At 48.6% G+C, this 23938-nt stretch overlaps 9 protein-coding genes across 9 annotated transcripts; 3 read left to right on the top strand and 6 right to left on the bottom strand.

The window, feature by feature from the left end:
• Positions 1–330: 330 nt before the first annotated feature.
• Positions 331–1305, bottom strand: BO85DRAFT_497625 (DODA-type extradiol aromatic ring-opening family dioxygenase; the record flags this gene model as incomplete). Its single annotated transcript, XM_025664001.1, has 3 exons — positions 331–1053; positions 1115–1245; positions 1302–1305. The coding sequence occupies 3 exons, from the start codon at positions 1303–1305 to the stop codon at positions 331–333; spliced, it is 858 nt and encodes a 285-aa protein (XP_025514066.1).
• A 298-nt stretch (positions 1306–1603) lies between these two features.
• On the bottom strand, positions 1604–1996 carry BO85DRAFT_59850 (uncharacterized protein). Its single transcript, XM_025665512.1, has one exon. It carries the CDS (start codon positions 1892–1894, stop codon positions 1637–1639), a length of 258 nt encoding a protein of 85 aa, XP_025514065.1. The 5' UTR covers positions 1895–1996; the 3' UTR covers positions 1604–1636.
• On the bottom strand, positions 1689–4929 carry BO85DRAFT_521424 (PalH/RIM21 family protein). The gene is made up of 2 exons (XM_025665200.1): positions 4393–4929; positions 1689–4296 (listed from the first exon to the last, which is right to left on the bottom strand). The coding sequence occupies exons 1-2, from the start codon at positions 4499–4501 to the stop codon at positions 2099–2101; spliced, it is 2307 nt and encodes a 768-aa protein (XP_025514064.1). The 5' UTR covers positions 4502–4929; the 3' UTR covers positions 1689–2098.
• A 594-nt stretch (positions 4930–5523) lies between these two features.
• On the bottom strand, positions 5524–6591 carry BO85DRAFT_489537 (DUF614 domain protein; the record flags this gene model as incomplete). The annotated part of the gene is made up of 2 exons (XM_025663608.1): positions 5524–5759; positions 5823–6591. The coding sequence occupies 2 exons, from the start codon at positions 6589–6591 to the stop codon at positions 5524–5526; spliced, it is 1005 nt and encodes a 334-aa protein (XP_025514063.1).
• Positions 6592–9393: 2802 nt separating this feature from the next.
• BO85DRAFT_521422 (uncharacterized protein) lies at positions 9394–10554 on the top strand (the record flags this gene model as incomplete). The annotated part of the gene is made up of 2 exons (XM_025665199.1): positions 9394–9718; positions 9802–10554. Exons 1-2 carry the CDS (start codon positions 9587–9589, stop codon positions 10552–10554), a joined length of 885 nt encoding a protein of 294 aa, XP_025514062.1. The 5' UTR covers positions 9394–9586.
• Positions 10555–10897: 343 nt separating this feature from the next.
• Positions 10898–11797, top strand: BO85DRAFT_497621 (uncharacterized protein; the record flags this gene model as incomplete). The annotated part of the gene is made up of 3 exons (XM_025664000.1): positions 10898–11131; positions 11211–11408; positions 11487–11797. The coding sequence occupies 3 exons, from the start codon at positions 10898–10900 to the stop codon at positions 11622–11624; spliced, it is 570 nt and encodes a 189-aa protein (XP_025514061.1). The 3' UTR covers positions 11625–11797.
• Positions 11798–12499: 702 nt separating this feature from the next.
• BO85DRAFT_450795 (phosphatidylinositol-specific phospholipase C domain-containing protein) lies at positions 12500–14029 on the bottom strand. Its single transcript, XM_025660460.1, has one exon. It carries the CDS (start codon positions 14023–14025, stop codon positions 12610–12612), a length of 1416 nt encoding a protein of 471 aa, XP_025514060.1. The 5' UTR covers positions 14026–14029; the 3' UTR covers positions 12500–12609.
• A 1675-nt stretch (positions 14030–15704) lies between these two features.
• On the bottom strand, positions 15705–17194 carry BO85DRAFT_460662 (CFEM domain-containing protein; the record flags this gene model as incomplete). Its single annotated transcript, XM_025661729.1, has 7 exons — positions 15705–15964; positions 16024–16091; positions 16167–16549; positions 16605–16672; positions 16730–16766; positions 16823–17004; positions 17068–17194. The coding sequence occupies 7 exons, from the start codon at positions 17192–17194 to the stop codon at positions 15705–15707; spliced, it is 1125 nt and encodes a 374-aa protein (XP_025514059.1).
• Positions 17195–18754: 1560 nt separating this feature from the next.
• BO85DRAFT_375254 (amp dependent CoA ligase) lies at positions 18755–20855 on the top strand (the record flags this gene model as incomplete). Its single annotated transcript, XM_025656160.1, has 10 exons — positions 18755–18934; positions 18986–19038; positions 19091–19500; positions 19563–19798; positions 19861–19915; positions 19969–20062; positions 20120–20209; positions 20270–20393; positions 20448–20464; positions 20522–20855. The coding sequence occupies 10 exons, from the start codon at positions 18755–18757 to the stop codon at positions 20853–20855; spliced, it is 1593 nt and encodes a 530-aa protein (XP_025514058.1).
• Between the last annotated feature and the right edge of the window lie 3083 nt (positions 20856–23938).

Raw genomic sequence — 23938 nt, 5'->3', positions numbered from 1 at the left:
CTCAATTGTGAAACAATCAGATCCCTGCCCTATTGTCCTGCTGCCGGTCATATCGAGGTTAAACAAATGACTTGCATATTCCAAGCCTCGCTTCTAGAATGATGACAACGGCGAACCCATCTGTCAGATTCGGGGTATATATTGACTTTGTGCGAAGGTAGATTGGATTGGTACCAATAAGTACCACCTAACTAGTACTAGTATTCTCTTGAGAAATGCAACGATGCCAACGAAAGGGAGAAGTACTAAGCAGGCCACTCATGCTATATACTCCTCGTAAATCAACTTAACAATTACAACATATCAGCATGATAACATATAACTCCCCAACTAACCTAGCTTATTCCACTCTCCAATCGTAAACTGCGAATTACACATATTCGTCAACTCCCAAGTCTCCGCCCCCAGCACAACCTTGCTCCCTTCATCCTCCCACTCCCCAACAGCGCCCGCCACAAAAAGCGCCGCCATGAAATGATCATCCGTAGCATGCGCATCCCTATACTCAGGATGCTTCATCAACCTCGTCATCGCGCGCCTCATCCTCGGCCCACCAGAACACTTAACCATAACATCCTCCACCGCCTGACGAAACTCCAACGCCCAGTCCTCCGGCGGCGTCTGCATCGCAAAGTTATCACGGAAGCGCAGCATCGGCGCCCACCGATTCCGGTAGAGGTTGTGAACGGCACCACCAGTGCCAATGATGAGGTAGTTCTCGCGACGGAGTTGGCGCAGCGTGGAGCCGACTTTCATGTGGTAGTGGGGGTCGTAGCGGGCGTTGGAGGAGATGAGGGTGGTGGGTGGACAGGCGGCAGGAAACATGCGGATGAGGATGAGGTAGACGTCGTGAATCCATTCGAAGGTGTCGTTACCGGAGGCTTTGAAGCCGGCTTGGTTGAGGAGGGAGATGCATCGGTGGGAGGTGGGTAGGTCCGGGTTGAGTTTGTAGTCGACGTATTTGGACGGGTGGACGTAGGCGACGGGGCTTTTGCCTGGGTTAGGGTTCGTGGAGACTTCGATGCCGTCGCCGTGGCAGGCCCAGTGGGCGCCCTGGTGTTGAGTTTAGTGGTGGTGCTAGATGGAGATAGGGAAGAAGGGGTGATGGATGTACCATGATGACCACGCCTTTGATGCCATGTGCTAGGGCTTCGTCGCCGCATTTCTTCCAGTAGTCGGCTGAAGTGGACTCTTCGCCGAGCATCATGGTCGAGCCATGAGAGAAGAAGTGGACGGGTGTTAGTCCTATACCTCGTAGTTACTTAGTATGCGCTGCATAATCCACAGTATTAAGGACGTACCCATGTTGGTGTCTTCTTAGTGTGCTATATAGTTAGTGTTGAATGACAATGCTAAATATTCGGCATATACTAATGCATCCTATAAGAACGTCGATTAAGTCTGCATGCTGATGCTAGTCTGGTTGGATGCAACGCTGGCACTTATACAAAGCCTCATGTCGGGACCATCGGGTCGGCGGACCACAAACCGAGAGGTCCATCCGAACAGCGCAACTCCGGCCCCCGAAAGCATTTCCGGGGTTAAGGTGGCCCCCACAACTGGGGAAGAAATATACTTTGATCATCTCGTAACGTGTGGGGTTGTTGAACCTGCCGGGGTTGCCGGCATTCTCGACTCAGTGGCAACTGGGATGTTCATCACAGCTTACTCTTTTACTACACTCATACCGAAGACAGCAATATGTCGCATTAATATTCCATAACAACATGTATAAGAAGGAAAGATCAGTGATATATGCATCCCAAGGGTATCTTTGTACATCAACAACAGTGCAGTCGCCTGAGACATGGAGGGCTCCAACCAACCCAGACCAGTCTATGCATACACCCGTGCCCAGCCCAGCCCAGCCCAAGCCCATGATTAAACCGAACATTGAAGAAAGCAAGTAAAGCAAGTTTTTGACCGGAAGAAATAGTGTCAGAAAAGAAAACTCCAGTAGTAGACAATCCGGCAGCACCCAAGATCTCCAATACTCCCCGCTAAAAATTCAGACATCAGCGGCAGAAAATGCGAAACAGAAGCGAAATGGAGTGTTTGAGACAGGAAGACGCAGGCAATCACACGTTACACGTGAACGTCACTGCTGGCCATGTGGCCCTCGTGATTCTTCAGGAGCCTCATCTGGAAGAGGTTGGGTTGGTGATATAGGTGCTCCTTCCGTCGGGTCGAGTTCCTGCTCGGGTTGTTGGCGCACAGCCGGCCCCCGAGTAGGCTCGCTGACCGAGCCATCGGCGTCCAGCGCCGGCTGAGATTCAGAGCAATGCTCACCAGGCTCCACAAGCGCTGCAGCTTCAGGGTCATATCGCAGCTCATAATTGCCATGACTGAACCCTTGTCCATCGGCTGCGCTCCATGGAGCGGCGGTTCGCGTTTGCGGCTGAATCACCCTCACAGGCAGGTCATCACGGGCCGGCGGAACACGCTGATTCGAGGTTGTTGTTCGTGAACTAGGCTCGTGATATTGTTGCGGCGACCAGGTCTGTTGACCACGGCGTCTAGCCGGAATAACCGTGACTGGCAAGGGAGAGTCGGAGCCTTGTCGTCCAGAACCAGGTCGCAGTCGTCGATGGAAGCCAAACCGAAAATCATGCCTGGGATGCAAGCTGTGCTCGTCGTCGCTGTCATCCAAGGAATGATGTTGTGGTTCCACTTGAGCACCTGCGGGATTCCCCTCTTCCTCGGCCTGTGCAGAAGCGACTTCTCTTGGTAAAGATGCCCGCCTTCGCTTGAAAGGATTGAGTAGCGCTCGCCACCTTTTATCCACGTGCACAATCTGAGGGGATTGTTCCCGGGTCTGTTGTTGTGCCAGCGCATCTTGCGCCAGGCCGGCTTGCTGACCGTCGGTGGTCATCTCCTTTGCGGCCACCGCTTCGTCTATGTCTTCATCCTCTTCCTCCATGTGAGGCATGGCCACCGGCGGAGTGGGACTAGAAACCGGATGATAATGTATGTTGTATACCGTGCTGGCCGCGCTGGTTGTGTCAGCGCGACTGACAGGCGTTATAGCTGCTGGGGGAGGAGTTGGTCGGGGCGCGATGCGCCGGCGCCGAGGGTCCATGGGAATGTTGTGCTGTTGGTTCTCCAGGTTCGACTGCCAGTTACGACCAACCCTCGTACGTAAAGGTCGATGAGCCAATCCCATCATGCCTCCCCAGCCTGAAGATGTTCCACCGCCTCCACCTCGATCATGGCCGTCAGGGTTGTAGCGCGGCCAATCGACCTCTTCCGAAGGGGTCACTTCCAACATCTCGTCTCCATCAAATATTTCGCGTCCAAGTATTCCATCCTTCCTCTCATCGCGTTCCAAAGCCTCGATCCGCTCCACCCATTCCCATACCACGACACTCGCTGCAGCAGAACCAACCCACCGAACATAAGTACCCCATCCGGCGATTTTCGGTTTTGCGATATCCAGAACAAAGAACACAACGGGTATAAGAATCGCACATAATGAGAGCAAGGCCACCAGGCAGATATTCCTCATTTTCGGATGGAAGAAGGCGAATCGATGTTTCGAAAGCGAATAAAAGATGACCCAAGCGGCGTACAAAAGGTTGAGAGCAAGTTCGAATAGATAGCTGAGAGCGGGGATCGCGTCCTCGTATAGCCGCGGATGAACGGTGTCAGTCTTAACCAAGAATTTGTCGAGGATACTAAACGTGGTATCAAAGACAATTAACGCGAACCCTGCCCACTTGATCATGATTTTCTCCTTATGTCGAGGAAACAGCCGAATCAAGGTCTGAATCTGGGCCAGCCACAGAAAGGTGCTGGAAATGATTCTGACCACCCGGATCTCCATACCGTCGATGACCTCGTCCGCCAGCGCTTCGGCATCGGAGTAGCCATAATAATATTGCTGTTCAGCCACACGAAAGGAGTCGACAGTCGCAATGGTGAGTGATACAGCGACTAACAAGGCCGCGACCTTTTGTAGCCACGGCCGACCACCCACGCCAACCACCGACGAATTACCACTGTACGAACCGCTAATCATACCATGACGTCCGAGAAAGTTTGCACCACCACCAGGACCCCCAACATAAAATGTACGCGGCGTGATGAGAAGTATTATAACGAGAAGATAGCTGACAACGGTCGTACAGCCCATAGCATACAGCGCCGGGGTAACGGAGGAATAGAAAGGATCGGTGACATCGAGCGCGGCGACCGCATGGGCCGTGGCAGTTGGCGTGCCCGTGCCGGTACAGATGGGATCGTAGATGGCATTTTCGGTCAAGGCGATGGAGTAGGAGCGATTCAAATAGACGTAACCTGCAAAGCAGCCGCCGAAGCGCCGCGTCAGTGTAACCGGACGGAAGCGAATTTGTTTGCCGGGCCGCATTCAAGGCCCAGCACGAATCCACATACCGGAACTGGGTAATAGAAAAGGCGTGCAGTCCGCTTCATAAGTCCTGGTGGTCGTTGTCGTTGGTTGAGCCCATATTTGGCGAGGTGTTAGATGAGCGGGTTCCCCCATGGTCGGCGGGGACGATTGATTTCTCCTCGGAGCAGCCCTCAGACCCCTACGAGATGAGTCGTAATGGCTATCATCAATGCCCTTGTCAAAGTGGACCCGTCACATGTGGCCTTTTCAAGCAACCATCATTCCGGCGGGGAAGGGTGGTGCTGGTAGAAGAAGACGGAGGGACAGGCAACGAAGGGCGCGAGAGTCCAGGCGAGAGCGAGTTGCTTTATCCGATGTTGGACGGGCGGAGGAAGTCGGGGGAAGCTGTGATGAATGGGGAAAAGGGGGAGCGGGGAGACAGGTTTCGAGGGGATCCGCGTCGGGGTTTGGTGATCGGACAGAAATCTGGGAGGGATTTGGGGGGGAGATGAGGGAGCGAACAACAACGGAGCGTAGGGGAAGCGGTGCTGCGAAAGAGCTGAGGTGGTAAGGGTGGTACACGGGATGATACGTCGTGGAGAGTAGCAGGCGAGGGGGAGGAGGATTTGGCAGCGCAATAGAAAGATCCGCCACCCGCGGTCCAGATTGCCGTCGCCAGTTCGGCTCTTCTTGTACACCGCTTGCCAAATCTCCACCTCAACAACTACTTGAACTATACTTCTTTCTTACTACTGTACAGCTATCACGTTTAAGATTCTTGCTAGTGTTTCTGCAATGCAACAATGACAATTGTCTTGATGGTGTTCATGTATGTACAGGTTGGCTGGACCCCAATTGCAGGTCCACACCAGCAGTCATGACAAAAAATCAACCCGCGATGGGAACCCAAGCATAAGACGAAGGCCACGAGGGAAATTGTTTGACTAACAGTTGATCACATGGAGATCTCAGCCTCCCAACAAAACAAGCATGGTAGTACAGGTGGATGAGAGAGGACCGGAGTTACCCAGACCCCATGCACTGCGTCCCCTATTCAGACACCACTTCCGTCGTACAAACATCCCCATTACTCCACCCCTCTCTATAATTCAAGCAGCGATCAGGGTCTCACACCCCCACATTCTTCCCCCGGAAAAGCTCCTACAGCCTTCCCATCATCTCGGAGGTGGCCCGTACGACATCTGCGTCGGAGGCAAGTATGGTGATACCAATGCTGCCCCCGTGGCACTGGCATATCTGCTGCGTTCTTCTTCCCGTTTCTTGACCTCGACCTCGTTTTGGATGAGCGTACAGCATGTGCAGCACGTTGCTCGAACACAGTCGGAGACAATATCCCCTTCAATCTTATAGGCCTTTCGCGTTCGACGGCGCTGGTACGCCGCCAGAAAACCTGCGACAGCTTGTTAGCATACTTTGCCGGTGCTGAAGACTGACGTGAGAGGTGCGCACTTACATTGACAACCGCAGAGCAAAGCCATAACAGTGCAGGAGCTATTGCACGTTTCATACCCGAGCATATTTGTTGGGTCTTCATTTCTTGACTTCATAGAAAGTCGATATTGCGTTTTCCCGAATAGGATGCATGGACAGAGTAGCCCGAGACAGCATGACCCAACATCATAGCATCCGCACATGCTAGTGCGCCATGATCCGCCTTTTATCTCAAGATCTGGGTGAGTTATTTGACCTGGGCGATGATATGCCATGAGATCAAATCCTACAGGTGTTGTTGGCGCCCCGTGGGCGACTGGAGGGGGAAATTGGGGTAATTGGGGCGAATGTAAAGGATTCGTGTCTGGTACAACAGCCATAGGCTCTTTTTTCGGTAACGGCTCTGCCATTTCCAGGTCCCTTTTGACTGGGAGAGGGCCTGGGGATTGTGGAGGCTGTGCGTATGAGTATTCGGGCACTTTTGGATTCTGCTGGACTTGCTGGATCTCGTCCGCGTACGGCGCATAGTTGGCTGGATGTTGCTCGAGATTCGGTCCGCAAGGGTAGCCTTGAACGGCCATATCTTGCTGGTACTGTTGCGACTTTTCGTTTAACGGCGGTTGAAAGTGCTCCATGAAAGTCTGTGGTTCTGCTGACTGGGCGGCCGCTGGAGGTGTGATCTCATCTCTCAGTCGGCTCCCTGGAGCGTGCATTTCCAATGGAGTTTCCATATAAGAGTATCTCGGATTGGGGCTCAGATTGGCCGTATTAAGCTGCAGTTGTCTGTTCATGTTGACGGTCGCTTCTGGTCCCAGATCGCAAACCCGTAGACCCGTCTACAGCTCCAGACACTATATTCCCAGTGCACAGAGCTTTCCGACTCTTTGACCCCCCCAAGAGAAAAAAGCTATTGCAGGGTGAACGGTAATTTCAGATCGCTCAAATGCGGTCGTCCCGTAGGGTTCTACATGTAGCGGCGAGGCGCAAACCTTCCGCTCGTAACCCGGAGGAGAGAAGCATCAATAAGCAGCACAGCACAATGAGTGTGCGAAGATGAAGTTCTTCAACATTCAAGTAGTAATAACCAAGTCACCAAATCAAGAACCAAAGAAGAACAAAAGCAAAGAAAGAGAAACAGAAAAAAAAAATAATCTAGAAGCACAACCCACACCCACCAGGACAAGAAACCGGAAGGCAGCGAGATTATAACTAACTAAGCAAAGCAAGTATAGTGGCAATTGGGTGATCACAATCGCCGGAGGTGGAGAGGGGATGGCATGGCGCTTGGAAAAGGAAATGGATGGACGACAAGCAAGCAAGCAAATTGCTTTGCTGCTGCGGCGGGGGGAAATCAATCATACGTATTGTAGTTAGTTATTGGCCAGCGAGTTAAGCGTCTAAGCACAAGTTGCGCCGAACGAACCCCTAGCGCTGCACCCTTATGTGGCTCTGTTCACACGAGTGATGAATCCTGTTGGTCTGGCGGTCTTTCGGATCATCCTGTTGGGTCCCGAAGCACACACTTTCTCTTCGATTCTCATCACATTTTCGCCGGTCGGCTGGCGTCACATTGGATGGTTGCCGACGCACCATTCGTTCCATTCCATCCCCTGTCTTTTTATTTCTTACCCTCCCCTCTTTCTTTCTCTCCTTCGTACGCAGTTCCGTGACAGTTGCCGATCACAACGCTCCTGGTTGGCTGGATTGCCAACTGTTGCTAGTAGCTCAGTACTAAGTAGATACCGGGGGTGAGAGCGTATCCGCCTATTGTGATGGTGGTTTCCCTCCGGAGAGAATATCCAGCCGCTGGCAGTCATAGTTACTGTCGTCTGTTAGCTAGCCTGCTGGCTAAGTATGTACCTATAGTCACTGCCAGCGCGAACTACTACTAGTAGTACTTTGTAAGCGGTTACATCCCCGTATGCACCAGTGATGCAGGCAGAGAGAGCATGGTGACCAGCCGAGTTGCAGTGCATGCCATGCCGCTCGGGAAAAGGCGTAGCGATAACATGGCATGTACGCGGTAAGTTCTGGATCCGTAACGGCTTGGAGATATATCATCCTGCATCTAGACTATGAAGTAGTAGTTCGGCGCTGAGAGCTCAGCTGGATCCGATCCATAAGCGTTATGAACCTCCGGATAAACATTAAGTAAGACTAGGATGGATGGCCATTACCCCTCCTTCATTCGGATAATTGGAGAGTGAAACTAGTGTCCATGCATCAGAGCAGCACATTGGTCACTTTCCATCATCACACAGAGTACAAAGTAGCTAAGAGATTAGGAAGGATATCCTAGGTTCTCTCGCATAGCATCACGTGACGCATGCTTACACAGCCGTAATGCCTCAGGCTGCACTCACATGCCTTCAGGTCTCTGGTGTCTTGGCGCCAGGGCTGGATGCGACAGACTATTTCTACCACTACAGATGATCGTACTGCATTCTATGCAATAAGAGAAATGAAGTAAGCACGTAACAAATTAGGTCCTGTCAAAGGTTGATACTTTCAGAGAGAGTGGAATAGCACGTGCAGTGCCATTGATGCATTGGTACACTACCACACCAAAAAGTATGATGAAAATAAATGCCAAGAAGCTTGATTCATCCGAATTTAATCGAACTCAGCATCTACAAATACTAGTCCATATGCATCATTAGCAAACGGATCAGTTGAGTTTAACCGTTTCAGATTTATGCAAAGGAACTCCCCCCCAACCCGTCAAAAGCCATCAACCGGCGTGTAACGAGCGCACTGGGCCCTCTGTGGCGCAAGCCCCCATCCATTCAATTCCCGGAACGAAAAAAAGAAAAGCTTAGGGTTGACCGCAAACTCCACTTGCAAGTATGTAACTCCACTACTCTATTTGGTCTGCTTCTCCATACTATTCGGTATGTTCATTGCAAAAAATTATACCACCAGAACTGTGAGGATGTGACACTTCTTTCACTGCTCTTAATGATAACTATGCTTCTTTGATAGAAACAACAATCTCGGATAATTCCCTTGATGAATGCGGATGCAACGGTGTGAAGAAACCGGTTGCTGACAGTTTCACAGACAAACGAGCAAGCATAACAACGAAAAAGAAATGAAAAGAAAATCTCGCAGCATGACTACTCAGATTTAAGCGTCTAGCAAATAGGAATGAGATATCTCAAGCCAATCAAACGGCTTGGAAACACTCGGAGATATCCCCTAGAGTCATCAAATCTTGTCATCAGGAAGCTCCAGGATGGATTCCTCCCGTGGTCATCTGCAAGTTTCAAAGACTCTGAATTCAGCCACAGGGTAACAGTTGGACACTTTGACAGATTCTTTCCCGCCTTTCGCACGGTTTAAAAAAAATACTAGCATGGCAAGTAAGCACGGAAGAATGTCGATCAATCGGTCGATCAAGTACAAGATAGAAAGTTTGTTCCTTGGTAGAAAAGTTCCGCTACTTCTTAGGATTCTATACTAGAGAAGTAACCTAATGAACTGAAGCAATTCACGATATTGAGTGGGCCTTTTCAGGAAACGTCTTCCGAAAGGAAAAAGGGTTTCAAATCGCAGGCAAGTCGCGATAGAGCAAATGCCTTCGAGTTAGGTAGCAGTGAGTCACCTTTCAAGAACAGTATCTATATAAATGGCTTGAAATCCCCGTTGTGTACTCGGTGATCAGGTCAACTCTAGCCAAGCACAAGAGTACTACTACACGTCTTTACTATTCCTACTTCAGTGAAATACGAGAGCGACAAACAAAGCTGCAGAAACACCAGGATCAGGTCACAACATCCCGGCAAGATGTTCGATAGTTTCAGCGAACTGTATGCCGATCAGTTGAAGTTAATTACGGATGCTCTGGACCAAGCTGGAATCAATAACGTACTTTGGGGCCACGTCATTGAGCGCTTCCTCGAAGAACATGTTTCGTCGGTAAGCACACTCCCCCGGTCTCTGACAATGGTCCCTGGTTTTCTTTTCTCCCTCTCTTTCTATCTCTCTAACATAACCAAGAGGGTATCGAATGCATCATTCACGATGGCATGGCCGAAAAAGCATGCCAGATACTTCTGGCTGCGGGGCTCGAGCCATGCAAATACGGGGAAGAATGTCCGGCGACGAGACATTGGCAAGATAGGCCGGACGCTGTAGCGCATGTGCACTTAGAAGCAACCACTTTAGGGTGTGATATACCTGTGATGTTCTGGGAAAAGTCGTCTCTTCTTTGGGCGTTCCCCGAGTTACCATCGTCTCCTCCTTCGTCGGATGATCCGTACTACATGCCAATCAGGATCCCAGGGACCTACTATCGTAGTAGGTCTCAGCGTCCTCCAATAGATTTGACTCCTGCAAGAATGATCAAACCAGTCAAGATCGTTGAAGCCCTGATATGGCTGATGTGTCGGGACCGGAATCCTAATGAGGGATTGGAATGTGGGTGGGAGCATCGGTGGCAGAAGGTCTTGGATTCCTGGGTGCAGAAAGCTCCAGGTCTTGCTAAGCATGGGCTTTTCTGCCGGAACGAATTGCGACCCGGTTTTCTGCCTCTTTGGGACTACCTCTGTGGTTGTGAAGGTGAACAGACCCCCGAGAAGCATCGTGCACACTATTTGGGGCTCCAGGCGAAGCTTCGTGCGGAAAATGCTCTTCCAAGCTCACCGCAACCAAAGAGAAGAACAGTGGAGGAGATTGAACATGAAAGCTGGAAGAGGTATCTGAAGTCCGTAAAACGTTACAGCGGCAATACCCCTTGGATTGAAGAAGACTAATTCCGAGGTGGTACTACTTACTACGAATGCATTCTGTACTTTGTTCCCAACCCTATGGCGTCTCCGCAACCTATGTCACACCAGTCGTAATAAATCCTACGTATTACCTATAAAAATATATACCAGTCCCGGATGCTTCGAACGTACTTTCATCGCGATGTAGATTTAGCTTCACCACGATGATTGGCATGAAACAACTTATCAGGTAGAGTTTCTCACACGGGGATGTCGGAAAGGAAGCCGGGGGAGCTTCTGTTGGCATTGGTGTCAGAACACAAATGCAAAGGTACTAGATAGTAGAAGGCATACCGAGAATTTTCACCACGGAAGGGCCGGAGCTGATATGTATAAGAAGGTGCCTGGTCGTCTTCTTCTCTTTGAGCGGTTGAGAAGATCTCATCATCGAACGATGATGCCAAATGCAGGACAATACAATGCCTGGAGTCTATGGCCGCAGTGCAATCACACCATAACAACCAGTATCGTGCGCAGCAGGCGACTTGATGATGTCAAATTAGTCGTCATTGGCCGGCAGTCCATCAGGCACAGTCTCCCGGCCTGGAAACCAGTGCATACAGTATGTATCCCTGACTGACTTATTCCATTCAAACCACCCATTCCTTACGAATCAAGCGCTACCCCTTTTACACATTCAGAAACTCACTGACTCGTCCGATGAGCCGTACGAGGCCAACACGGTCTCTGTGGCAGTGTCAGGGCAGGGGTCGATTCCCCGACTGATAGATGTCTTGATCACCACCCGCCTTTTCCTCCCAAGTGGTACAAATCGCGTAATATACAGAGACTCTTTTGGTGGAGGCGAGATTTCTGTCGAGTTTATTGCAGAACACGACGTGAGTGACTACGCTCTCCGGCTATTCATGAGCGCTGGATGACAGTTTCTTTTTCTTTTCTTTCTTTTGGTTCTATAGCTATTGTATTTACCAGCCCCTGCCACAAAAGTCGCCGACTTAGGAAACACCGCATACAGTATCCCATGCTCGTCTTTAGTGGATGTGCTTATCGATTATTTCTGGCGCTCGTCTGACTGGTCGACAACCACAGAATAAGACGATTTTCCGTATCTTCTGGCCGAAAAGATCTCAAGTTCCCCCAATAACATCACCCTGGTAACCACGGCACAGAAACTTTTTGGGCCAATTGCACTGGGTCGTGCATATCAAAGAAATTGGCGACGGAGTTTGAGATGGTGGAGAAGGAAATTCGGTATCAAGTATTAGCTAGTGATATGGGCTGATGTGTATTTCTATTTTGTTTGGTTGCTTTCGTTCATCTTTGGATGGGTGGTAATTTGTGCAGAAGCGACGGAACTTTGATTATTGAATTTGCTTGGTATAATTTGCTCGGCTGGAGTCTTGTTAGTGAAGGGAGCTACAAATTGATGTATTGAGTCTGTTAACTATTCATTTCGTTCAAGAATCCCACGTCCTCCGGGATGGCCTGTCCGACCGGAGGTGTTGGTTGTTTCGGTTCTGGTCTGCTGATGGGAATTTGACCAGTCACATTTGCGGCATCATCGTTCTGCATTCTGTTAAAGTGAAATGCGAAGCCAAGGGTGAATTGATGAGTTGTCAGCTCTATATCAGGGATGATCCTAGTAAATGGTAGATGGACGGAGGGGACGAGAAGGTGAAACAAGAACTTTCAATATGCTGACGAATGGAAGGATGGACAACGATCACCTGACGCCGCTGGCATTGTCCAATCCGTGCTGTGTTCAGTTCTTCGTGCAAGGGAATCAGGATGGTGTAGTGTCATGCTCAGATGAGACAGGAACACTTTTTGACCGGACTGGAGCAATGCGGCAGATAGACAGCATCAGATCAGTACTGATAGGGTACTACGAAACACTAAGAGTTGTGAGTTAGATGGAATGAGTGGATGGGTGTTGAGAGTATGCCAGAATTCGAGCCTTTAGTACGCTGAAGAAAACAAAGTATATAGTAATTGACAAGAACACCGAATACTATCTATCTAGTATGTACACAATATGGCAGGCACCATTCTATCTATGCACAGTATGCGATGGTTGGTTTACAAGGACAAGCGCTGACGCGAAAGCATAATGGACGTGTCGACAGTTGCCCCATCAATAAAGTCATTCATGAGAACAATAGTCTTCTCGGCCCGAAGTCTATCCAGAGCATTCTTTCTAATCCAAGGCAAAGTTTGCATGTCAAGCATCCCCTTGGTCGACGTGAGACAAGAGCTAGCCGCTGCTGCAGAGAAGACGCTGTAGACAAACACTTCCTTGATAGACTGGGAGGTCGCCTGGCACTGCAGGATGGTCAAGTCGGAGTCTGCCTGTCCCTCGGTAGTCATGGACTCAAAACGGTCGATTATCGGGTCGGCACTCAGTGTTGCGTACGCTTCAGCGGTCCAGCTATCGTACTTGTCGGCTTCGATGACAACAATCAGACGAGTCCCCGTGCGGCGCAATTCCTCAATCGGTTGTTCAAAGCACTCGCGTGTTCCCCATGTGAGCGGGCTACGCACAGCCCTGGCACACGCCTCGTTAAACACGTCTGAGATCTCGTCTTCTGTGGGCCGCTGGCAGTCTGCCACGATGTTATCCCATCGGATATGGATTGTGACAATCTCCGTTTGGTTCTCGTCGAGGAAGGCGACCTGCTCGCGGAGGAACTCGTCAAAGGCAATACCGGGGATGCACGCATGCTGGAAGTAGAAAGTGTCTCGTAAGGCAGACACTTTCTGAAACATGGGAAGGAGCTTAGCTGGACGGAACTCAAAGTACCGTGCTCCCATGGCCAGCATAGTCGAGACGGTTTTCTTTTGGGTGATGGAGAGGCCGTATACGATATGAGGTAGCTTCTTCATGAGAAAGTGGTCTGGAACGTGATTGACGTGCTCGAGCAGAGGGACAAGCCGGCGAACGACTGCCAGCATGTCCGAATCGAGATGCTGAAAGATGGCCTCGCATGCCGTCATCCCATTCATTCCATTGTCGTGTGGCGCAGCCAGCACGAAGCGCGAGAAGGGCTGCTGTGCAGCAGGGGATCCCGGAGGAGCCACACTTCCCATCCACTCCCGATTTCCTCTCGAGCAGATGGTCACATAGCATTGATGGCGATCGGTGAGACCAACCTCGCCGTGACCCGCGGCATAGAAGCCATAAGTGATGATGGCGTCCTCTGTCACGATCGGGTGGAAGTCCTGTGTCGCGACCATCGTGCCTCCCTCGACCTTTCCCGTCAGACTGCTAACGTCGTTATGGGCGCCAGCCACCCGTTCTCCATAGCGAAAGACGGTCCATTCGAAGCGACCTGTGAAGTTGCCGAGCCCCTGAATGTGCGACGAGTCGATCTCGAGCTGACGGCTGGTAAAGTTGTGGGCCACATCATGGAGCACTTCCTGCTGGGGCACAGCAAAGCCGACCTCGTAGCCCGGAACGCCGATATAGCTGTATACAGTGATGCCTTTGCTGGGCATAGTGAATGGACGGGTGGTGTTCTCCCGAAGGTGACTGAGGGTTGCTCGCCTTGGCGCATTGCCTTTCTGCAACTTGTCCCACTTGGATCGGTACTATTGAACTACTAGCCATATTGGGAAGTTCCCTGTCCGTCACATCGTGGGATCATCGGATATGATGATATGTCAGGGTGTCAGAGGTATGAGATGTTTCGTGAATCATATATCCTGCTAGTCGCCTCTTAATTCATCGTACTCATTGATTAGAGCATTGCATATCTATGGCCCTTGAATCTTCGTGTTGTTACTCCAATTTCTATTGCCCATGTAGACAGCGCCCCCCTGAATTACGCTATACGGTTAGTCTTTTGCCATTTATGGTTTAGCGCTCCAATACCTGTTGAAAAGCCCTGCCCTTTCGACCTCTTGTCAATAGATGTTCAGATAATCACAGCGTTGTGCTATAGGCCAATAGCGAAAATGCCTCACATGTTCCTGGCCTCATCTGGCAACCAATAATGCTGAGACTACGATTGTTAACTACACAGCCCTACGCGCATACTAAGCGGCGAACGACCCAGTCATAAGGATGACTGGCCTAGGCATGCATCGTAAATAGTCATCATCTAAGAAAGCAGGAATCGCAGTCAATGAACTACAACTCGTGTTCAATGGTTGTGGAAATCATGCCTTCCACAACCCTTTTTTATGTGTTCTGTAAAACAAACATACCGGCTGACGTGGCCGGCCGAAGTGCTGATCTCAGTGATCATATTTTGTCAGATGTGTCCAAAATTTAGTTGGTGTCTTGCTCAAGCTTTCTGAAGACCCGCCGACTTGATTCAGAAGAATTGTTGAAGATATTCCGACACTACGCTTTCATGTAAATGTGAGGCAAATAACTTGCAAATTTCCCTCGCCATTGCAATTCTCGTGGCTCATAAATCTGGAGTCTACCCTGTTCAAGCATTTTGTCCCCTTCCGCTGGTGAATCTATACTATTGGGGATCTGTCAATTGGAATGCATGTGATCAAAACTTTTGCAGCGCCCTTTTCTTTACTGATTTGGGGGTTGTATACGCAGCTTCGGGAGCATCAGGGCTTCTAGGGTGGGCTTGGAGGTTCCTGGTTGGTAAACCTCATAAAACCGCCCCTGGGCTCGTCGAAGCTTCGCGCAGCGTATATCGGCAAACCATAGACGATCTTGCGGGGTGAAGGGGCTCTTTAGATCAGCTTGGCTAAAACCTCATCAATTTGTCTTTCCTATTTCCTGAGGGCTTTGGGCATATACGGAGGAATGGGAGCCGATTTTAGTGTGGAATCTGGGATTGTGCAGCGCAAATCAAGAGCGAACTCAAGAGAAGATGCTAACAAAATCTTGTTCCTTAGTTAGATCATCCGAAAAAATCTGGACACCTGGGAGCCTGGGCACAAGACCCCTGAGATAGTCTTTGAGGCCCACCAAGGAGGCTGCGGAAGTGCGGATGCCGATCTGTACTATCGGATGGCCACCCTCGGCAACCCGAGGAGGCCGGGCCGGCCCCGTGCACACCGAGGGCACTGAACGTCCGGTGCCCCGGTGGCCCGTAGAGTAGACTCTCTTGACATTCCTTCATATACTAACATTGAGATTTTAACATAAATGTATCATAAAATAAGAAGTATCAAGCATGTCAAGAGCGCCAGATCTTTTACACCTGCTAATGTATATCAGGGTCACCTTTTAATCCCCCATCATGATCCATCTCGATCAACTGAACAAAGCTGGTGTTCGCATCGCGATTGTCAGTTCGAATTTTCTTTTGGCTGCCTGGTAGTCCCATGCTGCTGGCTTCCTTTGTTGATCCGAACACAGAGGGGAAGAGGCGACCGAGCAAGGATCGCAAAGCGGGTAGGCAAAGACAGAAAATGCCCACATCGATTTCTATCACGGACCAGTAGCCGCCAGCAGCCATGTCCCCTGTTGCTAAATTGTTAGAGAATCTGGTGGATGGAAGAAAGGACATTCGGGGATATTACATGTTGCGTTCGTGCTTGTTGCGAAGATCTTGAGCATTATAGCGCGGTAGATGCCGACACCTGTGATTCTTTTTTTGATTAGTGTTAGTAGTTAAACGGTCTGATGCCGAAGAAAGGAAAGCAAGGTGAAACCAGGAACTCACAAGAACCCCACAGAAAACATGAATGTGACTTGGAGTTTTGTACTGACTGATGCCTGGAGCTTCATCACTTTGGGTATAGGAAGGGCAATAACCCAAGCATCAAGTACGATATTCAATCCGGCGGCAGTAACCACTAGCGCATTCGTCTTGACGCAAGAACCGTGGTGCTCGCCGTCCCAGCTCGTCCAGTTATAGCTTATAGGCGTGCATTGGAACGCGAAGGCAAATATGAAAGTTATGCCCCAGCAAACGGTGATGATGCAGGATGCTTTGATAACGCGGCGCATTCGATCATTCGGAAAGATGCGAAGATAGAAGAGGAGGAAACAGATCTTGATGAGGGCGACACATGTAGCGTAGAGAATTTCTTGGATATAGAAAAGCTAAAGGATTTGGTCAGCAGGTTATCAATTCCGCGTGTCAGTTGGAAACTCGTACGTAGAGAATGCGAGTGATGTTTTTGAACTCGAGGGTCCAGATATCCTTTCCTAGGCCTGCTTTTCCAACTGAACTCGATTGTTAGTAATGTCATTGTTGTCAATATAAGAATTAAGGTGACCTACGCAAAATAGAACCGGAATTCACGGGCACCGCACAACACTAGGAGAGTTAGATTTGAGGGTTTCGAACCTCAGAGAAGGAGGGTGCAATCTTACCGCGAGGAAAATAGTTGCCCAGTCATCCAAGCCCATCTCTAACTTCGTGATCACAAGGCGTGTATATAACCTCAATGCGACGAACAACAGAAAGCATAGACCAACTGCTGGAACCAGTATGCTGATAGAAGTGCGGTCTCGAACTGGAGTTCCGCATGTGGTATCTGTGACATTGAGCGTAGCTGCAAAATTGTGTTAGATCACGGGCGGCTCGCATCTTCATCTATGATTTAATAGCCACTCACTGAGTTCCTCCTTGACAGTGCAATTTGCCGAAACGCAGACGTTCATCTGCTCCTTGAGCTCGAGATTCATACAGATACATGTTTGGTTGGCAAGGGTACAGGATGACTGAGGGACAAGCTCAAACATGCATTCTTTCTGTAGGCAATGTCACTATAATTTTCTGCGACAGAACAGCTCAATTACTTACAGCGCATGCTGGTAAAGACTGGGCTCCGGCTGATGCCAAGTCAGCCAATAATAATACTACGCAGGCTGAGAATAGAATCCCAAGTCGAAAAATTCGCATTCTGCTGCAACCCTGAACAGCTGATGCTGAGTTCAAATTCAATCAAGCATGTGGTAGGAAGGCTCAGACGATTAGCGGCGAAAAGGAAATCCGTGAGTGAAGATGCATTAGCTACAAAGGGCCTGTTCGCTTGTTAGAGGGTCTAGTAATTAAGCTAAGCTTTAGGTCTGCCCCTTAAATGAAAGGAATTTCGGGGCGCTTGCCACGACCAAAGCTAACTAGTACAATGTGAGTTAAGTGAACCATGAAGCATCGGAGCCTTCACCAGTCATTAATACAGATGCCGCGGGATTTGACTCCCGCGGGCCGTCAGAGGTTAAAATTCTCTAGTTGGCTATCACTTATTGAAAGATATTATTAAGGTGATTCAAAAGCTAAGAAAGGATGATCAATCTGTCTGAGCTGGCGGCAGAAAAAAAGATAGAAAGATCTGGTTAGCGCTCTGTTTCCAAGGCTCTGTTTCCTCCCGAATTGCTGGACAAAACGGACATATAATCATTAGAGTACATGAATGAGCAATTTCCGTCCGCAGATAGCTTCCATTCGATCAGTTATTATTCATATTACAGTACAATCATCGGAAAATGTTGAAATTCCCCATTAGTGCGCCGATCAGGCACATTGGCCTCGCAGATCAGGCTTAGTATCTTCCTGCTCCCATGACTCAGCGAAGGCAAAGGAACCAAGAAGAAGCACCATGATGCGAAGGGAATTTCCGCACTATGTACTGGGCTCGTTGGTCTTGACAGATTCAACTGACAGAGGATTCAATCGTGCATAACTTAATGGCGAGAAGGTCATGCATTGTATTCTGTGTGCCCCTGACGGGTGCGGGCCGTTGTTAACCAGTGTTTGCTTATTAGGTACGTAAGTCTCTTTGAAGGATTCGCGCTATGTGGAGGTTCTTTCGTGTGGAGACACTGGCACAAGCTTTCTGCCACTTGGATATCATACGATGCTTTTTTAGTTCCAATACGCACGGTAGCTAGTCTCGACTGGTCACTAGTTCACGGAGCAGCGGGAGAACAAGGCTGTCTCCATTGGCCTTGGTGTACAAACTAAGCACACTATCTTGGAGCCAGGAAAACAGGTCCAATGAGTCTAGGTGTCTTTACTGTTTAGGCAATTCCAGCCCGGTATCATTTTCATACGACCCACTCACGGGGGAGAGCAAGACCGAGAGTTAGCGGCAATGCGAGGTATTTGAGGAGCTAGATGGCAATCTGGAGATCTTCTCAGTTATGTTTGGCAAATATCAGCCATCTTCATTGATCTTCTAAAACAGAACCCTTATATTTTGTACAAAATCAGTCATAAGACTCGGGTCTGGCAAAATGGTCGTTTATAGATCCCCAGTTACCCCCATCCATGATGCGACCAATTTGTCCATTCCGCAATTTATGACACAATACAATCCGGACGATGTAGATGCATCTAAAGTCGTTCATACCGATACATTTTCCGATGAAGCTCTCACGTATGGTGGGCTTCGCTCTCAAGCTGCTCGTGCTGCTTGGGGCTTACAGAAGAGGCTGGGCCTACAACCCGGAAACACCTTACTTGCACTTGTTAACAATTCCGTAAGAGATCCATATGCGTCTATCTAGTATTCAGTTTAACTGGAATCGCAGAATACTTTTGTTCTCCTTGCGCATGCCACATGGTGGACAGGTGCTATTTTCGCGTAAGTAGATGTCAGGTCGCATAATGGGGAACTAGGGTTAAGATTCCGATAGGCCTTTGAATACAGCGGCAACACACCAAGACATATCGCATGTTCTCCAGATTGTGATGCCTACACATGTAGTCACTATTGGGGAGAAGCTTGGCACTGTTCAGGATGCTTTGGCCTCTCTGTCATTGGCTGACATTAAGGTTTTGACTGTTCGTTGCAAGGTGGAAAATTTGCCGCAGTTTCCGGAAGATGTTACTGGCGAAGGAGATTCGCAGGCCCTTCCCCCATATAATCTCCAAGGGAAGAACTCCAAAGATGTCCCCAGTACTATCTGCTTTTCCTCTGGAACAACTGGAAAAATGAAGGGTGTGCAACTCTCCCACTACAACCTTGTCATGAACAGCATCATGATGCGTGCCTCCATGCCTGTCAGAGTCAATTCAGCTGTTTGCGAAGTCTTTTTCGCACCATGTAAGTCCCCCTTCTTCCTGGAACTTTGTCCTTCCGGGTCTACTGATACATTCAAAATCTAGACTGTCACGTTTATGGTCTGACAATAGCGGTTCTGGCTGGCATGTGGGTTGGAGCCCATTATTGCGGCCTCGCGGCTTTCGACTTGGAATCTTTTTGTCGCAAGTCGAGCGAACTAAAGGTTACAGATCTTCATATTGTGCCCCCAGTAGCTCTTGGTCTTGCCGCCTCGCCCATTGCTCAGAAATATGACTTAGCCTCTTTGCAGCGGATTGTTATTTCTGCTGCCCCATTGAAGGTAAAACCTTGAGCTTGATATCTTGTAGCTTGTGTGTGATACTCACTGTATGTCCTCGCTAGAAATCGGTGCAGCAACTTCTCAAGAAGCGTTTTCCACACACCAGAATCTGTCAAGGTAGGTGTTGATATTTCGTGTTTCGATAATAGTTTGTTAACATCAAGTACAAGGGTATGGACTCACAGAATGTTCCGGGGGAGTAATCCATGAAATCGATGAAGACGAGAGGGCCTTCGGGTGTGTTGGCAAGTTATTTGCAGGAATGTAAGCTGTGATAATTGACTCTCTATGCAGCCATTACTTTTGCTGATGCCATAACAGGGAAGCTCGTCTTGTCGACCCAAAGACAAACAAGGATGTCCCTCTTGGTGAGGAAGGCGAACTTTGGCTCCGCGGTCCAGTTGTTATGATGTATGAGACTCTGTCAACTGTTCAAACTTGCAAGCATGAATGTGGTTAATCTTTCTACAGGGGCTACGTCAATGACAGTGAAGCAACAAAGCGCACTTTCTCCGATGACGGATGGATCAAATCAGGAGATATCTTGAAGCTGGACGAGAACCAAAATTTCTGGGTTACTGACCGTCTTAAAGAGGTATGTCTTTTCTTTTCTCACCATGGATACATGGAGCTAAACGAGAGTATTCAGATGATCAAATACAAAGGGTGAGTTAGAAATCTTCATTGGCAATATTCAGCCCTTGGCTAACCCGATCTTTCTAGGTTCCAAATCGCACCTTCAGAGCTCGAAGACATGCTTCTGCGTCATCCTAATGTGGCCGATGCTGCAGTCTGTGCAGTTTACGACGATGCACAAGTGACGGAAGTTCCCCTCGCATATGTGAGTCTCTCACCAGAGACGGCGGAGCTGCCAAGCCCCGAGAAACAGAAAGTCCTTGATGAAATCCGCTCTTGGATGGACGGCCAACTGGCAGGGTATAAGAAGCTCAGAGGAGGTGTTTTCCATCTTCAGACCTTGCCCAAAACACCGACTGGCAAGATTCTTAGAAGACTCTTGCCGGCTAAGTTGAACGATGCACGAGAGGCTAAGCTTTAGTTGCTTTATTCAAAGGTGCCTATATCATGCTCTTACTTGAAGCAGCTTTTTACTACCTTTTTGTTATCCGTTTTCAATTTGACACTCATGGGTGGTGATGGGTGGTTAATTCTTGACTCGTTGAACAATCCCTATGGAACGGTAACGGTTGATGGGAAGGAAGCAATTGCAAAACGTAAAGTGCATGACTAAAAGACAAATCGCTAATTAGTATGCTTCATAGGGTGGAACAATAGCATCTAAGTATCTCATACCTGTTCTTCTTTCACCTTTGTTCCTGACCATTTATGCGTCTGGTTGATCCAGCAGTTTTGGAAGACAGAGCCAGAGCCAGATTCTCGTCTGATATTTCTAATTCCAGCTTATTCATTTCGATTATTCCATCTTTTTGAACTGTTTTTGAGCCTGTTTATCAGTCAGCCAACTACAGACCTCTAAGCCTGTAACTCTAGTGATCAACGGGGGGGGGGGGGAAATCGAATCCCTTGCACTTGGATTAATTGACCTTTTTCGGACCCAAAGGCGGAGGTGCATTCAAAAGAGTGCGTATCGCTAATTGTCGTAAGCTTGCTTGCGCATTCTGGGCAAGTTATACATAGACTAGTCTGTTATATTAACATTTCTGATATACTACTCCCTTTCTGTACCCGACCTTTTCGTATGTAATGCCTCAGATAATAAAACTAAGCTACAGTAATTCTTCGCTCTCCCGATATCTTCAGAGTTCAATGAGAAGCTTAGTAAACCAAACACAGGAATATATACCAGCCTTTCTGCATGTATTCCTGAATGCATAAATAGCGAGGTAAGACCCTCCTGGTTACTATGATCGTAGATATCTGCTCAGTAGAGCTGTATTTTATAGACTGTTTCCAGTATACAGACCCGTATATCTAGCTATATATCTGGTTTAAGCTCACTGTAACAGTACTAGGCATTTGGCAAAGTGGTCTAATCCAGACGGCTGAAGGATATTATTCTGATCATATGCACAATCACTTTACCGCGTCTCTGATCGGGAATATGTGTTAATGAGATACGATCTTCCACAAGCACACGTAACAACATGGTGGAGATAGTGGGCAGAGATGCCATTGTATCTATCTTCTGTGGCTTGCAACTTTTTCCTGGGGGTGTTCTATTGTCGTTTGATGTGCAGTGAGCTAGTAGATCTAGACATACTACTTTGTAGCCAGAATCCTCGCTCTGCTTCAGATGACGAAGGGTTTTGTATAGTTATCATAAAAGGGCTGTATGGATGTATCCCGCAGTGGAATGATTGACTGAAAATCCTCGTTCACGAACAAAAACCGATAGTTCATAGGATGTCGAATTGAAGTAGTAGTAGTCTCATTCCACTGGCCGAATAATTCCTGATTAGATTTAGTACTACTATATGATAGTTCTGTGCTCAATATCGACCACGAGTATCCTATAGCTTTGTACTTCCCAGCAAGCAACATTCATTCAGTAAATATCGAGTCACCACCTCGAACTAGTATCAAAAGTCGTTTCTGATAGAGTGAGTGCCAGATCAGAGTCCATGAGGATATTCCAATAAAAACGGTTAGTTTGAGTTTATGAACTGAACGGATACTAATGAAGTATTATGAACGTATAATAGCTCAGATTAACTGGTGTGCTGCACGTTGCTAATACTCCTGAGCCATCTCCACCTGACTGAGGCTACATGAGAATAAGTGTTGCTTGGTCAGTGACCAGGCCCCTTCGCAACTGATCTCTAATATCTGTTAGTAATGTTCTACTACTCAGGGGGTGGAATGAAGATGCCGGAACACTGGTGCCTGCTGGGCAAGGCCCTACATGCCAAGAAAGGGAAACTCAAACCCGAGAGCTCCGAGTATTTATATATACTATGTTTGGCTAATTTGAGTCAGGCTCGGCATTGCTAGGCGGGGATGAACTGGGCGAGGCGACTTCTACTTGTTGGATGTCCAGCCGTTGGAGTGAAGGATTACTAGTAAGTACTTGACATGGATTGGTGTCAGTGTTCTTACTATTGATTGGAAGGAGCGCTTTTTAGTTTCCCTATCGATTAGATATTCTCTTGTTGGTCTTTCAAGTCAAATCCAGACCAGAATATGTTATACTCGCACGAGTGCTCAGGCATTAGTCAATATCGAGATGTTCGTACTACCCAAGTAACTGCCATAGCGTGTATCTTCGTCGCCGATTACGTGCTACTCTAAGGATATTTCACGCTGTGTTTCACACCGAAGCCCTCGGAAGGCAGTTAGCCAAACAACCATCACAAATTGCGCAATACTCGATGGTGGTTCACCGAGGTGCAGCTTGTCTTGGCTAGACGCCGGCCAGCACGGAATCAATCCAGGCATGGTGGCTCGATTTGAGGAATGTGAGTCTCAACGGGACATAAAACCTGATCTGGTGACCCTGATGGAAATTCTTTTTTTGCCCTTGCCTAGAAAAAACGGGATTGACGAGGATGATCCCTAAAACCAAGCGATACACGTCATATTTGGCAGCAGTAGCGGATATATCTATCAAATTGACCAAGGGGCATGAGGTAGGTAGATAGAAAGGATACTAGGGAGTCAAATAGGATTTCAGGGAGGGACAGAAGGTGGAGACCTATTACATAGTACTGATAGCGAGAAAATCAGGAAATAGTGTGGATTGTACGCAGCAGACACGGTGAGAAAGGGAACACGGGAATTGCAAACAAGACCTAAATGAGGTTGTGAAGGACCGACAGGGATGGAGTTCACGGCTTAGGCTTTAAGGCACTGGAGGATCTGGCCGTTTGGGCGCCTTATCAATGGGGCAGGGAACGGTTGCCAATAACCAACAAGCCGATCACGTTGACCAACCATTGGTCCATCCCACTGGAACGGGGTTATGCGGGAGTGGGCCTTCAATTGGGGGGAAATTGATAAGTGCGGGAATGTTGTTCACTCGGTAGTTGGGATCTCTTGTGGATGCTATTGAAGACTACTACGTACTACTTTCGACCACCGGTAGTAATTGTCTCTCTTCCCCTTCAGACAGGGTGTTCCCGGAGGTTCCTGAGGGTTTATCAAACCAAAACAATCATTTCCCCC

The sequence above is a fragment of the Aspergillus piperis genome (assembly GCF_003184755.1).
Source record: "Aspergillus piperis CBS 112811 unplaced genomic scaffold BO85scaffold_13, whole genome shotgun sequence".
NCBI classification, from domain to species: domain Eukaryota; kingdom Fungi; phylum Ascomycota; class Eurotiomycetes; order Eurotiales; family Aspergillaceae; genus Aspergillus; species Aspergillus piperis.
This window is presented reverse-complemented; position numbering and strand designations above follow the sequence as displayed.